The sequence below is a fragment of the Lepidochelys kempii genome, chromosome 2 (genome assembly GCF_965140285.1).
Source record: "Lepidochelys kempii isolate rLepKem1 chromosome 2, rLepKem1.hap1, whole genome shotgun sequence".
Taxonomy (NCBI): Eukaryota; Metazoa; Chordata; order Testudines; family Cheloniidae; genus Lepidochelys; species Lepidochelys kempii.
In genome coordinates, this window is record NC_136381.1 from 138,955,230 (window position 1) to 138,971,683 (window position 16,454).

A 16,454-nucleotide genomic window follows, 5' to 3' on the forward strand; every position below is an offset into this window, starting at 1 on the left:
TTGAGAACAGACCTTTTGAAAATTTTTAGAGCTTTCATCTACTACAGAAGTAGTAGTGGGGGAAGGGATAGCTCAGTGGTTTGAGCATTGGCTTGCTAAACCCAGGGTTGTGAGTTTAATCCTTGAGGGGGCCATTTAGGGATCGGGGCAAAAACTGGGGATTGGTCCTGCTTTGAGCAGGGGGTTGGACTAGATGACCTCCTGAGGTCCCTTCCAACCCTGATATTCTATGAGAAGTGCATGGAATGTGGTCTCAATATTTAGATGAGTTTTTCCAAAATATTGCTTTTCTGGAACACTCTATTTTTTAAACAGGTTCTAATTATAGCCTTACCCCTCACAGGTGGCGCTTCTCTGGACCTTAAAGCTTGTCCTCCTAAGCCATCTAAATGGATCCTGGATATGACTTGGCTGAACCTGGTGGAACTCAGTAAGCTTAGACAATTCTCAGATGTTTTGGACCAAGTAAGTAACAGTTTCTCCAAAGAGTCCAATAAATTCAGAGCCACCGAGCAACTGATGCTCATTAAGTATTTGACCATGTCCATAGTCATCTGTGAAGAATGGAATGAAATTAATATACAAAATTAGGCTATGAAACAATTAAGGCTATTACACACAATATGCCCACGAAAGAACTCAGGAAAGCAAGTAAATGAAGAGAGGCCACTTAGTAATACATATTTTCTGTCCTCCATCCACAAACACATACGCCCCTTAACATTTTCCCAACTCTCCTCCACTACATAACACAACCTTAACTCTGTTCCCATGGGAGTGCAAGCTTTCCTGCATTCTTAGAGTGCTCTGTTTTTACTGCCCTTCCAAACTCTTTCTGGTGAATATTTGGTACAGTAGTTTGGTTGAGGGCATCAATGCATAGTCCTCTTTTTTTGTACTCAGTCTAAAAATTTGTTTCCTCTAATATCCACAGTAACCCTATAAAAACAAAGATTAATAAATAAACATGGATATGCCTCTAATGTCTGACCTTCATGGAAAGTTTTGGAGTTTGTGTGTTACAGTGTGACTCCTTCTATATTGTGAAATGCGGTTCTCTACCTTATGTGTACAGATTTCAAGAACAGAGAAACAATGGAAACTCTGGTTTGATAAGGAGAATCCAGAGGAAGAACTTGTTCCCAGTGGCTATGATCAATCTCTGGACTGCTTCAGACGTCTCCTCCTTATTAGATCCTGGTGTCCTGATAGAACCATAGCTCAGGTACATTAACCCGTAGGCATATTTTTGTCTGCTCCTCCAGATGTAATAACTTCCTGTAGGAATTGCTTAATTAAATTTGAATATATTTTATCAAATATATAATATAGCATCAGAGTAAAACTTTACATACATAGCACTAAAATTATCTTCTAATAATCCTTGTTCCTTAAACAGCACTTGGGAGTTTTTCAAAGTGCTTTACAGATTTATACTAATTCATACAGCTATCACGGGGGTGATCCCTTTGTGTGATGATCCCTCTTTTCAGATGGAAAAATTGACTGCCATAGAGTCTAAACCTAAACTCAGGAGTTACTGTGCTCAGTTCACATTGCCTTGTCAGTGAAATAGAAATTTGCTTGCCGGCCTCATTAATATGGTAACAGAAATCCTAGCTGGAATTTCATCGCTACCTTAAAGTTTAGCTGAAATCTCTTCCAAAACTTTGAAAAACGTTATTTAAACACCATTCTGCTTATTTGACTTTATATGTTCTTACGTTCTGCCCTGTCTCTCCTTCATGCTATTGAGTTAAACTACATGAGAATCAGATCATTTAAGACCTTTTTTTTTCTTTTTCTTTTTGATATTTGGTTTGAGCACATCCTCATTTCACACTGTACAGAAATGCACCAGATAAGTAGTTTTTGTCCAAATGTTTCCATGGAAAATGAGAAGAGAAATACAGAAATTATATGCTTCAAGTGAAAAATATGTAAATATTTGGATATCCTGGAAATGCTACAGCAAAAAAACCCAACTCTGGTTAGACCCTTTTCCCCCGGGCCACACTCCATCCTGTGGGTGCTGCAAAGAAGGGTGGCATTGGCCCAGAATGAGTGAGTTCATATTAACAGAGCAACGGTGTGAGTATCTGGATCAATGATACTGAGTATTGTGGTGAAACTGCAACCCCTTCCCACCCACTCTCAAAGCCCAGTGGGCACAGGCCCTTGTGAGTCAGTTTCTCGAGGAATCCGCGAGTTTGACACTGAGCAGGGGAAGACACAACTCTCACCTGCTCGTTGTTGGTGAGTTGACAGACCTGTTCAAAACTTGATTTTCTTTTAACCTCTACCTACAGGTTATTCTAAGCAGAGTATCATAGTGATATCTTATGTCCATAGCATATTCATAACCTCCTATTTGTGTTATGCTGTTCTGCTAAATGTGATTTTTTCTGGTTATTGATCTACACTACCAGAGAATCAAATGTGAGGTCAGCTTTCCCACTTACACTGGATCCCACAAGTAGTTTTCTGCCTAACATTAAATTTGTTCTGTTACCTACATATCTCTCAGTGATAATCTCTCTCTCTCTCTGATAAAAGAAAAGTTTGTACGTCTGAGTGCATATGTATGTGTATATCGCTTCTTAAATTTTAGTCCATGATGAAAGCTTTTCAAGAAAAGCAATATGTACAATCTTGAAATGCAAAATCAGCTGTAAACCACATCTTACAGATAAGGCTGTGACTACAGATTCCTTACTGTACTAAGCAAATGTGCTTAATAATATTCTGTCTTACATGCTTGCTCAGAAGCTAGACCTTTTTTTTGAGGTAAAACTTCTTTAACTTTAACTTCTCTGGATTTTGTATAACTGCTCAGATGTGGCTGCTTCTTCTGTACCATCTACATACATAGCACATCCAGTTTTATTATTGTTTGCTTGGATTCCTTCTTCCTTCTCTCTGAGGTTTTAATTTGCCCACTGACTTTCCTTTCTCTCTGAGGAAATTTCAGTACTCTGCCTGGCACTTGGGATCCTTTCAGTTATTTACTGCCTCACCTACCCAAGAAACTGTAGAAATTTTATCCATACTGAGATGTGGAAGGCTGGAATTAAACTCTAGGATGATATTATTACTGTTAAGTTGCGTATATTGTTTCACAGAACTTAATTCTTGGCATTGCAATCCTCTCTGGACTTTTGATACATGTAAAAATTCAGTTCTGGAGTAGATTGATACAAATTTTATTGAAGTTAGGGGACTGATTTCAATACCAGAGCTTAATCTGGTACAGATTATTCCTCTCACAAAAACAGAAATGCCCTATTCATGGTGAATCTAGCTTATCTTGTTATGATCATACAGTACTTGGATTTAGAGAATAAATACAAATTTACTTGAGGGTAACAGTTTTCAAAAGCCTATTATTTTCACTTCTGAAGGGTCTGTCTTTGGAGGCTTCCTTACAGTTAGTTTCATGTGTACTTTGTTTCTTCTCTCCAGTGCTCAATGAGTGACTTCTTTTTAGTTTCAACTGTGGAAACTAAATAAGGGATCATCTAGTTAATTACCCACTGTCTTTTAAATAATTCAAGGGGTTTCGTCCTCCCTCTTTATTGGCTCATGTCTACAACCAGAAGAAATAATTTTCCATGTTTGTTTCTTTCTAGCTGCCAGTTGATCTTAAGCACTAGCCACCTGCTCTTCCGTGACCACCAAGCCATGACTTCCAAGTCATGACTCCTCTGAAGTGCTAATCAATGTTCTTGCTCATATGTTAGTGTTTCCAAATCCTAAAATGGATTTCCAGTTTGTGAGAAATTGTGAAAAACTTGGTTTTGTTATACTTTAGAACAAAGCCAGTTTTTTAAAATATTAAAATGTCTAGTGAAACTGAAGTTTAGCCAGTTCTAGTCCTGAATGCCTTTGTCTCTGAGAACTGACTCATTACTTATTTTTCCTTTTTCTTGTACATTAAACTGGTAGTTATTGTAAATCCAGAACTCAACTGCCAGAGAAGTGATAGAGCAGAGATCACTTCAGCCTAGTTTGAAAGAGCCTTAATTTGTTCTCCATTTATATATTTGCCTACGGCTTCAAAAACTGAAATGGAGTTTGTCCTAAATAGCTTAGAGCCTCTGTGATCTTCCATCTTCCAAATAATACCAGTTATTTTGATTACTACTGTGGCTTTAAAAAGGGGTGGGGGGCACAAAAGCATGATATCTTCCTTCTATGGTAGTCTGATTTTAAATCTAAACTGACCTTTCCTAGATTGCATTTTAGGATGTTGAAACCTCATCTTGTCAACTGTTAATAGGCCACATCATTGCATATGGTGGTTATATATTGACTATCTTACATATACTGTTTCTATAGGATAAAATGTAGTGTTAATTTTGGTGATAAGTTTATGTATAACTTGCAACCTCAGGTTATAGAAAGCAACATTTGAATGACTATAATAGATGTGGTTGAACTTTTTAATGCAGGCCAGGAAGTATATCATGGATACCATGGGGGGAAAATATGCAGAAGGAGTCATCTTGGACTTGGAGAAGACCTGGGAAGAATCAGATCCACGTACTCCTCTCATCTGCTTTCTTTCAATGGGTTCTGATCCTACCGACTCAATCATTGCTCTGGGGAAAAGACTGAAGACAGAGACACGTTATGTTTCCATGGGTCAGGGACAAGAAGTCCATGCTCGTAAACTTCTACAGCAGACCATGGCACATGTAAGGCAAAACCTGAATTGTTGTTGTTTTGTCACTGCGTGGTTACAACATGCAATGTGTTATAACCCTGAATAGAAACAAAGCGTTCTGATGGAGTGTTGATGCATGTAGATCTAATTGTTTTATAAAAGTAACTTGAATTCCAAAACAATATGCCTGCCTCATACAATGGTAGACTGGGGCAAAAGAGTCTGTGATAAAATCCAAACCAAAGGGTCCTTCACACCATATAAAACCAGTCAATCAAAATGCATGTGACTAATGGGAATTTCATAACTGATTATGACATGACAACTTCACGATCTGACTTAATAATCATTAACTGCTAGTATAGAGGCATTTCATATGATGCTTTTAAATTTATTTTACTATATTGTTGACAAATATTGACACAACGTGTAAACGTTGAGAGAACTTCCAAATTTCATGTCTCTTACAGAGAGCACATTATCTGTTTGTGATTTTCTGTGAAAAAACAAATAATACATAACATAAGAACTGCCATAGTGGGTCACACTGGTGGTCCATATAGCTCAGTATTCTGTCTCTGACGGTAGCCAATACCAGAGATTCAGGGAGAATGTACAGAACAGGGCAGTTAGGGAGAGCTCCACCCCATCTTCTCCTTCTGGCAACCACTCTGGGTTGGGGTTGCATCTCTGACCATCTTGGCTAATAAGCATATAAGTTTGAAAGAGTCTTAATTTGTTCTCCATTTATATATTTGCCTTACAGCTTCAAAAACTGAAATGGAGTTTGTCCTAAATAGCTTAGAACCTCTGTAACTCATCTTCAAAATAATACCAGTTATTTTTATTACTTCAAGCCCCTTTTTTGTGGCTTCAAAAATGGGGGGGGGGACACAAAAGCATAGATGGATTTATCCTCCATGAATTTATATAGTTCTTTTTTTAAACCCAATTATACTTTTGGCTATCAAAACATCCCATGGTAATGAGTTCCGAGGTTAATTTTGTGTAATGTGAAAAAGTACTTCTCATGTTTGTATTAAACCTGCTGCCTGTTAATTTTATTGGATGGTCCCTGGTTTTTGTATTGTGGGAAATGATAAATAACACTTTTTCTATGCACTTCTTTGCACACCATTCATGATTTTATAGACCTCTGCCCTCTTAGTCATCTCTTCGTTAAGATGAACAGCCCTAATTTTTTTAATCTCTCCTCATATGGAAGCTGTTCCATACCCTTGATCATCTTGTATTGCCCTTTGCCGAACCTTTTTCCAGTTCCACTATATCCTTTTTGAAATGGGGAGACCAGAACCGAACACAGTATTCAAGTGTGGGCATACCATGGATTTATATAGTAGCTACATATTTTCTGTCTTATTTTCTATCCCTTTCCTAATGGTTCCTATGATTATATTAGCCTTTTTGACTCTGCTGCACATTGAGCTGTAGTTTTCAGACAACTATCCACAACTGTCTGAGATCTTCTTGAATGGCAACAGCTAATTTAGAATCTGTCATTATATTATATATGTGTAGTTGGGATTATTTTTCCCAACGTGCATTACTTTGCACTTATCAGTGTTGAATTGTATCTGCCATTTTGTTGCCCAGTCACCTCATTTTGTGAGACCCCCTCTAACTCTTTGCAGTCTGCTTTGGACTTAATGCAATGCTTTTTAATATAAATACTCATAGAATGGAAATTATCTGTAAACATTCTGGGGAGGAAAGAGAACAAGGTTTTTATTAATACAAATTAGCAATTGAAAGTGCTCATGTGTAATAGGACTGCAATGCAATTCAAAGGGGAAAATAATACATATATTTTTTGCACAGTAGCAATCCATTTTATGGTAGCAGTGAAATCATTATAATCTTACTACTTCAGCTGAAGAGGAGAGCAATGAGTTAAACTGACACTTGTTTCTTAAATGTATGGACAGCTGAGTCCAGCTCAGAGGCTTTCAGCTCTTTGTGCTCTATTTGGAAGCAGTGAGTGATAGCTGCCACCTTACTCCCAGCAATGTAAAATACATAAAATTAGGAGGCCACCTTCTGGTGATAATTTATCATTATGTAGTGAAGTGACATTATAGCCTGGTAATGGGAAATGTCATAAGGAAGAGACTGCGAATGGGGAAATAAATGTATCTGCAAGGAGTCAGCGTCCCTCTCCCATACCCATTGTCAGCAAAGGGTGAGTAAATATGAAGCCTCATTTCCCTGATGTTTTAGAGGCAAAACAAGAGGGAACATAACTCTCCCAAATCCAGAAGGGGTGTGTGTGGAGGGAGGAGCTGTGGTCCTATACAGTCTATTTTGTTTTAACCCCTATTTAGCACCTCCAGCTTGCTGGGTTGATCAGGTCACTAGCTCATTAGGATACCTCTATCATAGCGTCTGTAATATGTGGGCTGGTTACCAGGTTAGAAGCTTTAGCATGTCAAGGCATGTATTTCTGAGCTCACTGATTTAGTACTTCTAGCCCAGTGGTCTTCAGGAATACTTTTATTGTAGTGAAAAGGAAACAAAACTTCTACTTAATGGAGGACAGCAGGTTCAATGGCTCCACTGATCTGAATCATGGACAGGTCAAGACTCATAACCATCAAAGTTGAGAATCAAGGATATATGTTGGAGGATTAAGTAGGCCTTGTTTTGAGGAGTATAAAAAAGGACACTCAAAGGGTCATCCCCACACATCTGCAAGTGGTAAACTCTCCATTCTTGTCATACTGCATGGGCCATTATTAGCATTTTCTTGCAGAAGGGAAATACTTTGTCAGTCCATCAATGGCTATTAGCCAGAATGGGCAGGGATGGTGTCCCTAGCCTCTGTTTGCCAGGGAATGAGCGACAGGGAATGGATCACTTGATGATTATCTGTTCTGTTCATTCCTCTGGGGCACCTGGCATTGGCTGCTGTTGGTAGACAGGATACTGGGCTAGGTGGGCCTTTGGTCTGACCCAGTTTGGCCGTTCTTATGTTCTTAGTTGTACAATTAGCATGTGAACTGGCTGCCAGCTCTTGAGTTTTACATGGGAAAATATAAAGTTCTAAAAGGCACTAGTTTGAATTGATGAGGACTTGGTGAAGAGTTGACAGGCTTAGAACTGGAATGTGGAGGAATATGTTACTTAAATTCTTCCCACCTTGCTGCACATGAGGTGTTCGACATGTTTGATTACCATGCTGTAAATTAGAATTGTTTGATACATTTCTAATTTTAATGATAAATAAAATATCATTTAGTGTTTTCAGTTTGAAAATAAATTTTAATACCACACAAATGAATATCACATCTTGTTCTCTTCTGTCGCACTAGGGAGGATGGGCACTTCTTCAGAACTGCCACCTAGGACTTGACTTTTTGGATGAGCTGATGGACACTATTATAGAAACTGAGACTGTCCATGAGGACTTCCGCTTGTGGATGACCACTGAGGTTCACCGACAGTTCCCCATTACCCTTCTTCAAATGTCCATTAAATTCACCAATGAACCTCCACAGGGACTCAAAGCTGGTCTGAAGAGAACATATGGTGGTGAGTGAAAAAAATCAACAGGGAATAAAATATAATTTTTAGCGTTACACAATTAAATAGGCCCTTCCTTCCAGCCCCACCTATGTCACCATGTGATCATGTTGCAGTTACTGGTAGAATCAGGATGAAATTTTGGACATTGGCTGCAGACCTTATCTGTTGAAGCTGATAACAACAAGAGTTGTGCATGTTGATTCCAGGGCACAACTTGGCCCTAAGATGAAGCCAGATGTTAAGAAAATTGAGAGAAATTGGAGAGCTGCTGAAGTTATGTCTGAACTCATCTGATATAAAAACAGGAATATTTTTTCCACAAATTATAACCTCCAGTGTCTTGTTTAAAAATGCTTTTTAACACCTCATTTAATAATTGAACACCCTTTCACTTTTTATGATGAAAGGCCATATGCTGATTTTTATCATGCCAGAGCGATGATTTTTAATTGCTTTTCTGGGAACTAAAAAGTTGTGTCTCCTGTCCTCAAAGGGCTTGTTACGATAAATGCACCAGATGTGCACTGTAACACGTGCATTTATATTTCTGAACTTTATGCTAACTTGTGCTACCTAAAAAGAGGTAGCATACTTTCTCCAGACTAGAGTGCTTTGTGATATAGTAAATGCATCTCTGGAGAGATTCAAAGCTAACTAAGTACCACCACCAGAGGTATTTTAGTAATGGATCATGCTGAAACTAAAATGCTGGTAGCTTATGGCTTGTGATGTCCACTTTTTTCCAACAGGTGTGAACCAGGATCTCCTGGATGTCAGTAACATGGTGCAATGGAAACCATTATTATACGCTGTTGGTTTCCTGCACTCCACAGTTCAAGAAAGACGCAAATTTGGACCACTAGGTTGGAACATCCCCTATGAGTTTAACCAGGCTGACTTTAATGCCACTGTGCAGTTCATCCAGAATCATTTAGATGACATGGACATCAAGAAGGTACTTAATTCAATAGTTTGGGTAACTGGAATATTATGGATACTTCCAAACAATTGAAATACAAACATAAATGCTAGATCATAAAAAACTTGTTCTTTAACTCTAGATATATTGAGTGCCCACAGCACTGAAAACACTTGTCTACTTATGTTGAAATACAAATGCAACTGCTCAGCGGGGGATAACTTTTAAAATCCGTTTTTTAAGCGTCTGTATGTTTTCTACTTATGCTTGTGGTGGCTACTTTTTTATTAGTCCAAAAATATATATAATTAGGCAAAAAAAAGGGGAGCTGTAAACTGCAGCAATATTTGGGGCCTAGTAGGCTTGTCCCAGTTCCAAGCCTAACTGTAGAAAGTGACTAACAATTCACAAAATGTTAAAATAACCTATAACAATAGATGTTGGTGTGGGGGGAAAAGTGCACAAGAGAAACAGACTGAATTAGTCCAAACCAAAAGGCTTACTGGTATAACCCAAGGTCTGTGTTGAGATTGTATTTGCTAAAGAAGGAAAGTGTGGGACCAGAAATCAATGACTCAAAATTGGTGTGTTGGAAAATAGATGTAATTGGTGGACAAAGTAATGAGGGGAAGGGCTATTCCACACATTGCTCTCCTTTTGGGATCCTCAGAAAGACTTTGGGGGAGCAAGAAATTAGGAGACTATGTCTGACTGAAAGACTTGCAAACAGGATGGAGCGAGTGTTATCATTATCATGATATCACTTTATCTCCTAGAACCCCAGAGTCCACCATGACACTCTTGGGCCTTTGTCATCCTAATCCTGAGATGTCCTGACCAGACTGAGGCAGAGTGAGGGACTCAGATGACACTATTGGCTCCAGCTAACCCCCAAACGCCACTGGGGATGTGAGACTTTTTCACCCCCTCCTGGTGCATCCTTTTCCTTCCCCACCTTATTTGTTCTCTTTCCTATTTCTCTCCTCTTGCCTTCTGTCTAAAAAGAGTCTGGCTTAGCTGGCCAAAGCTATATATTTTACAACACTGCTGCAAGCCTGTGAGCAGAGGGGCAGCTAAAAGCAATGCTTTACCTGATGCTGGTGTAAGTTTGCCAGGTCTCAGAATGGCTGATAAAACCAAGTGTGATGCCTGTGTTTTTCCAGCATTGAGGTTGCAAGTGAGAGTCAACACCAAATATAGAAACTGCTTTATTTTGCTATTCTTTTTCTCTTCCCTTTTGCACGTGCTTGACTTGTTTTGTTTTCAAGAAAAAAGGACCAGACTTTAGCAGCAGCAATAAGAGATCCAGGCTACTGTGAGATAGTGTTAAATGGCTAAAAGTTGTTTTTTGTATTTCGGAATAATGTTCCGTTTTATAACAAATGTTTTAATAATATAGTTCAATTATGTCTGATTTAATGGCATTAGCACTTGCTTTTTGACGTTATCTTCATAAGTCAGTGCTTCACATAAAGCAGTATCCATGCACGCCCCAATTTTGGGGAATGGGTTGGATGGCAAGCTGTACATGTGCATCTATGAGGAGAGTATCAAATTTAGGAAAATGTTATTTGAAATTTGATGGTACTAATTTAGTGAAAGTTAAAGGTGCAGATGAATTTTCTGAGCCCCAATATATCCCCTGCCTAAAAACCAAATACAGTGGGATATCAGAGGAGTTAGGAGTCTATAAAAACAATCCTAATTATTGCTGCACTGCAACAGTGGTGGATTTTGTTTAGTTGACCTAAGCAGAAAGCATATTACAACTGACCAGCTATTCCAGGTTTCTGTGGCCTTCCTGTGACACTCTGGCAGCAAAAAGGGACTGTAAAGCTGGCTTACCTAGCCTCCTGAAGATGTCTCTGGATGGGAGAATCCAAAACAGTGGAGTGAACCATAGCTGCCTCTCTGGCAAAGCTCATTGCCACTTCCATTGTAAATGGCATGGTTGGAGTGAAGCTGTGACACAGGTATCCCAGCTGCCAAAACAGCCCCTTGTTACTTAAGCCGCTGTAAATTGCGTGAGGATTGAGCTGGCCTCAAGCAGGGGAACACAAGGGTAGTGTAAAGTGACTTTTGCCCTCAAGAGGGTTAGATGATCTGGGCCTATATACAATACTGTATGTATACAGACACACAAAGATGTCAACAGAGCTCTGCATGAAATTCAGGGAGGTTTAGCCACAATTAATGTTTGCATGTTGTTTTAGGGCATCTCCTGGAATACTGTTCGTTACATGGTAGGTGAGATCCAGTATGGAGGCCGAGTGACTGATGACTATGACAAAAGACTGCTGAACACATTTGCTAAGGTCTGGTTCAGTGAAAACATGTTCAGTCAAGACTTCTGCTTTTACAAAGGATACAGCATTCCCAAATGTACCACAGTGGATCAGTACCTTCAGTACATACAGGTTTGTACACGACCAAGCTCTTACCAAATGAAAACAAGACTAATAAACAGTCATCCAAGTTCTTTCTACCCTTCAGCATCTTCCTTTAGTTTTAGTCTAAGCAGATTTTTCTCCTGTCGGCAAACTTGCCTCAATGTCTGCTAATGAAGGAGTGATCGCGCTGTTCCAGTAGTTCTACACTTTATTTTTCCTTTTAAGTCCCTTCAGAGAAGTACCGTCTAGAGAGACCATTATCAAAGGAGAAATAGAGAATAGGAGTCCAGGCTCTTGGCACTTCCTCACAGGAGATGTTAGGAGAATCTGAAGTGGAAAATGACTACTCAGGCATAAGGGGAAGTTGCATTCTAAGTAGTTGCAGTCAGTAGGGTTTGTGCTTGCACTAGGTTTTAGGAAGCATTGGATTCTTTGCATTGAAGACTGCTAATTGAGCATCACAGGATGACAAAATTAGGAAAATAAAGCTTTTTTTATTTTATAGGATAGTAACTGCTTTTATTCCTCTGGCTTTTTTACAGCTGGTATTTGTGAACTTTACCTCCAATTACAATTCTTTGTGTTTGATCATCTAGAGCCTGCCTGCTTACGACACTCCTGAGGTATTTGGGCTGCATCCCAATGCTGATATCACTTACCAGAGCAAGCTTGCCAAGGATGTGTTGGATACCATCCTCAGTATTCAACCTAAAGACAGTTCCAGTGGACGAGGCGAGACTAGAGAGGCGGTGGTAGCTAGATTGGCGGATGATATGTTGGAGAAGCTACCTAATGATTATGCACCATTTGAAGTGAGTTTATGAAATCCTGTCAGAAATCACATCTGCTCTGTCTTGCCTGATGTATGTGCAAAAAACCAAGAAAAGTCCCATATAATCTTCTTGAAAAGCTTTTGTGAATCCATTTACACTGACAAATGCTTTAAAAATATCCACTGAGGAAGCCTGAATGGGATGTAAATGTTCATAGTGAAGTTGCTAAAATTGTACTGATGGGACATTATTGATTTGCTAAAAATTAAACCACTTGTTGATTTTCCATTTACACTGAGGGAGATCAGCAGTTTTCATCAGCTAAACTAGGTAACGTTGTGAGAGAAAACTTGTGCTGTCTTTGTAAATGAAAATTCCTAAATCTTGTTACCTTGCAGTTCAGCATAGAAACCGCAGATACGTGTAGTAATTTATTTTCATACATTATAGTGTTTCTGTGGAGTGAATGGCTCACGGGATTGACAATGGTGTGGATGTGGGTGTGAGTGAGCGAAATATGTATTTATATTTTATGTGTGCATGGAACTTTTCATCTTACCTACAGTGGTTCAAACCCAGGGAAGTTAACTACTGACTCAACAACTATGCTTAGTAGCCCAATTGCGATGAATTTGGTTTCAGTTATGGTTGCAATAGACACTTTCTCACACTGTGCAGAGGAAACACTGCCACTAACTTACCCTCCCCTAGCTAGCATCCGGGGAATCAGAATGGAGAATTTAGGAGGGGAGAGTGAACAGACAGGACCGTAGTGGCATGTGCCTAGATGCACACGCTGCACAGTCAGTGTACATGTGTATGTGTGCACGCTCTTATTGGCTGGGTTTGGCCCAGCTCTTTTCAAGTATAGTTATTCCCTTGTCCATTATCTTACTTGTGCTGTGTTCCATCAGGTCTGATGCAAGTGTCATCTCACAATAATTAGCACCAATGATGACAAACCTTCCAGAAATGAGGAGCCACCCATTCTAATTTGAACTGCTGAGCCAGTGACCTCCCACAGGCCTGTGTCTTGGCATCAGCTCAGCACACTGAAATTTCTGAGCTAATGATCTCACAGAAGCCTGAGCACTATTACCTCAGCAAGCCATACAAGCTGAGATAGGAAACTTTTCTGAAGCTTGAGACTTGATATCCAATCAGAGCAGTACTTTTGAGCTCACAAGACTTGTGCTCACCAGCTCACAAGACTTTTGTTATCCCCCCCGGAAAGTTTGTAGTGCTTAGGCTGAGGATTCACACATTTTTAAGCTTTCACACAAGCCCAAAAGCTAGAGGTGCTCAACCAGTAACCTCAGAGAGGGCTGACCCTCATCCCAGCAAGGTAGGAGGAGTACTTACCCAGTAACCTTAAAAAGCCCTGTGTCGCCACATAGACCCCAATGGTTAAATTGCTGAGCTAGCGAGTTTACAAAGTCTTGTCTCTTGTAATCTTTCTCAGGACGCTAGAGATGTCAAACTAGACATCTCACAAGTTTGACCCTTATCATCAGCTCAATAGGCTAGAGAGGCTGAGCAGGGTTTAAAGGGACAGTGTGGACAAGTGCAGCACCCCTTCCTCTGATAACACCTTCACTTCCTCTGTTGGGCATTGGAGAGCTCATCTCTGTCAGAGCTGCTGTTCTTCCTGCTTCCTGCTGTTCTTCAGTCAGCTTCTATTTTAGCACTACCATGTGCCTATGTGTTGGGTGTTCACGCTACTGTTTCAGCCACTTCTTTACATTTACCCTGAATGAAAGACAGAAGCTGTGCTCAAAGCTGCCTCGTCAATGGGAGGTGAAATTAGGACTCAGGAGGTGACTCGTATCAGGATGTGCACACTGCCCTGAAAGGTCATTATCAGGTTCATTTAAAAACAATTTTCCTTAACTATGTTATAACCACCATCACAGAGGATATAAAATGAAGTTTTAAAAATTAATTACATTTTCACTCTTCATGCTGATTTCTCATTTTGGCTTCTACAAAGTTATCATGAAAAGATGCAGAACTTATTTTTATTAGAATATGAGATTAATAGTGTGATCTCCTTTGACCCAAGTGGCTGGTCAAACTTTGTGGCCCTGTACCTTATTTCTCCGTAGACAGAGAAAATAGTGACAGAATCAGGTATTTTCTTTGATGCAATATTGTTTATTTGCAAAGGTGATACACTGAGTTGTCTTTCCCTGAACACAGTGGGGAAAAAATCAGGAGACAGTTCTTTTGCTCACTGTTCCAAATCTGCCTTTCCAGCCAGTATGCGTGTCCGACAAGCTTCCTCTCTTAGCTGCCTCCCAGGGTCATGTTACCAGTGCTTCTGTTGTGGTCTACTTAGCTTCCTGACAGCTTCTCTCTTTCCTCTCTACTTTAGCACTACTATGTACCTATGTGTTGGGTGTTCATGCTACTGTTTCAGCCTCTTTACGTTTACCCTGAATGAAAGACAGAAGCTGTGCTCAAACCTTACCACGGTTTAAGCCAACCCACAACAATACTATTAGAGTAGAAGGGTAGAGTTTTGTGGCGTTTGGGCTTTTCCTTAAGTTCTCAAACTAGAGTCAGGTTTTGGTGCAGAGTTGCTCCCTGGGAACCGGGCATTGGTATTCAGGCTAAGATCTCTGAAAGAGGGAATTGTCTACAAGTTGCCGTGATACTTTCTAGTTCAGGGGTGGTGGGTAGAGTGTACATAAATTATGTCAGGAATATTCCTGGACTCCACATCACTGATGTCTCTTCCAATGGAGAGCTGACCAACAAGGGCCTTGTAATCTGCTACTGCTTGGGTCGGGGTGACAATACCTACCTACCTGATTACCCTTACTTATAACCATCTAATGAAAACGATTTGATCTTTCCATATATTGGTATCTAACTTTGCCATAAAGTGAACTTTCTCTTGATTTCTCTGTGAATATCTACTTTGTTTGGCTTTCTCTTGACAGGTAAAGGAAAGGCTGCAGAAGATGGGACCATTCCAGCCTATGAACATCTTCTTGAGACAGGAGATAGACAGAATGCAGAGGGTTATCACCTTAGTACGAAGCACTCTGACTGATCTCAAACTTGCCATTGATGGGACCATCATCATGAGTGAAAATCTGAGGGATGCTTTGGATTGCATGTATGATGCAAGAATTCCTGCCCATTGGGAAAAGGCAGGTGTTAAACTGCTTAGAGTCCTCGGTCAATGTTGCATTTTAAAGACTAAAAAAATGACATACTCAGATTATTAATCATCATTAATATCCAATATGTTAACATCCTTTAATTTAAAAAGGGTTAATGTATTTTGTTCAACCCCTTTTTGAAAATATAACCCTGAAGTGCTAGATCTCAGTGATAGAATGAAGTGCTAGATCTCAGTGATAATATGAAGTCATGGTCGTGACTGCATTACCAAATTTGAGAGAGAGCTTTCAGCCGAAGAGTGGAGTTATGGGATTGTACAGGGTGTAAAATAGGACAGAATCTGATCATATATCCCCCTTTCTTTGCCCCCTTTCTGACTTACTTTGAAAACTCCTTTTGGTCTAAAACTTCTCATACCTAGTTGGCCAGAGAAGAAATATTTTTTTCTGAAGTATTAGGTAAACTGTAGAAGGGCTGGCCATGCCATCTCAGGTAAGATTGAGTTCCATTTTATACTTAGTGCAGATATTAATCCTCTTAGGTATGAAAAATACAATGTATCATGACTGCACTTTTTGGGTACAGAATGCATTTTCTGAGAATTTGTAAATCTGTTAATTTGAGTTTAAATTCTGGATCCATTAAGAAAATCAGTGTGTCCCCTTTTTATCTTATTGTCTAGAAACCCAGGGCAAGTACAAATGATATCTGGGCAAATAGCTGATTAGCTTGCCTAAAATTAGGTGATACAGCAGATAATTTGCCTGCACAGCATGTGAACAGCTCATTGTATTTTGATCCAGGTGATTAGGTAATATTTGGGTCTTGAGAGTTGTTTCAGTGGGGACCAAAAATGGATATTGGAGTCAGGCATTTCATTGATGCAGTTTTGTTTATTTACAGAGAATGTAGATATACTCATGTTTCCTTGATAACAGTAGGAACAAAACAGGAGACAGTTTCTTTTTTGCCAGACAAAAGACTATATTTTATATATACATACACACATATACATAGTATAAGCCAATAGC

The 16,454-nt window shown here is 39.5% G+C and overlaps 1 protein-coding gene across 6 annotated transcripts in view; it reads left to right on the top strand.

The window, feature by feature from the left end:
* Window positions 1-16,454, top strand: part of DNAH5 (dynein axonemal heavy chain 5) — a 307,171-nt gene that overhangs the window by 258,899 nt on the left and 31,818 nt on the right. For all 6 annotated transcript variants that reach the window (XM_073332323.2, XM_078851640.1, XM_078851639.1 and 3 more), the window contains 8 exons: window positions 344-465; window positions 1,076-1,225; window positions 4,452-4,697; window positions 7,996-8,215; window positions 8,959-9,164; window positions 11,342-11,545; window positions 12,115-12,330; window positions 15,237-15,449. In XM_073332323.2, the coding sequence (XP_073188424.2) occupies window positions 344-465; window positions 1,076-1,225; window positions 4,452-4,697; window positions 7,996-8,215; window positions 8,959-9,164; window positions 11,342-11,545; window positions 12,115-12,330; window positions 15,237-15,449 (1,577 nt within the window). The remainder of the gene's footprint in view (window positions 1-343; window positions 466-1,075; window positions 1,226-4,451; window positions 4,698-7,995; window positions 8,216-8,958; window positions 9,165-11,341; window positions 11,546-12,114; window positions 12,331-15,236; window positions 15,450-16,454) is intronic.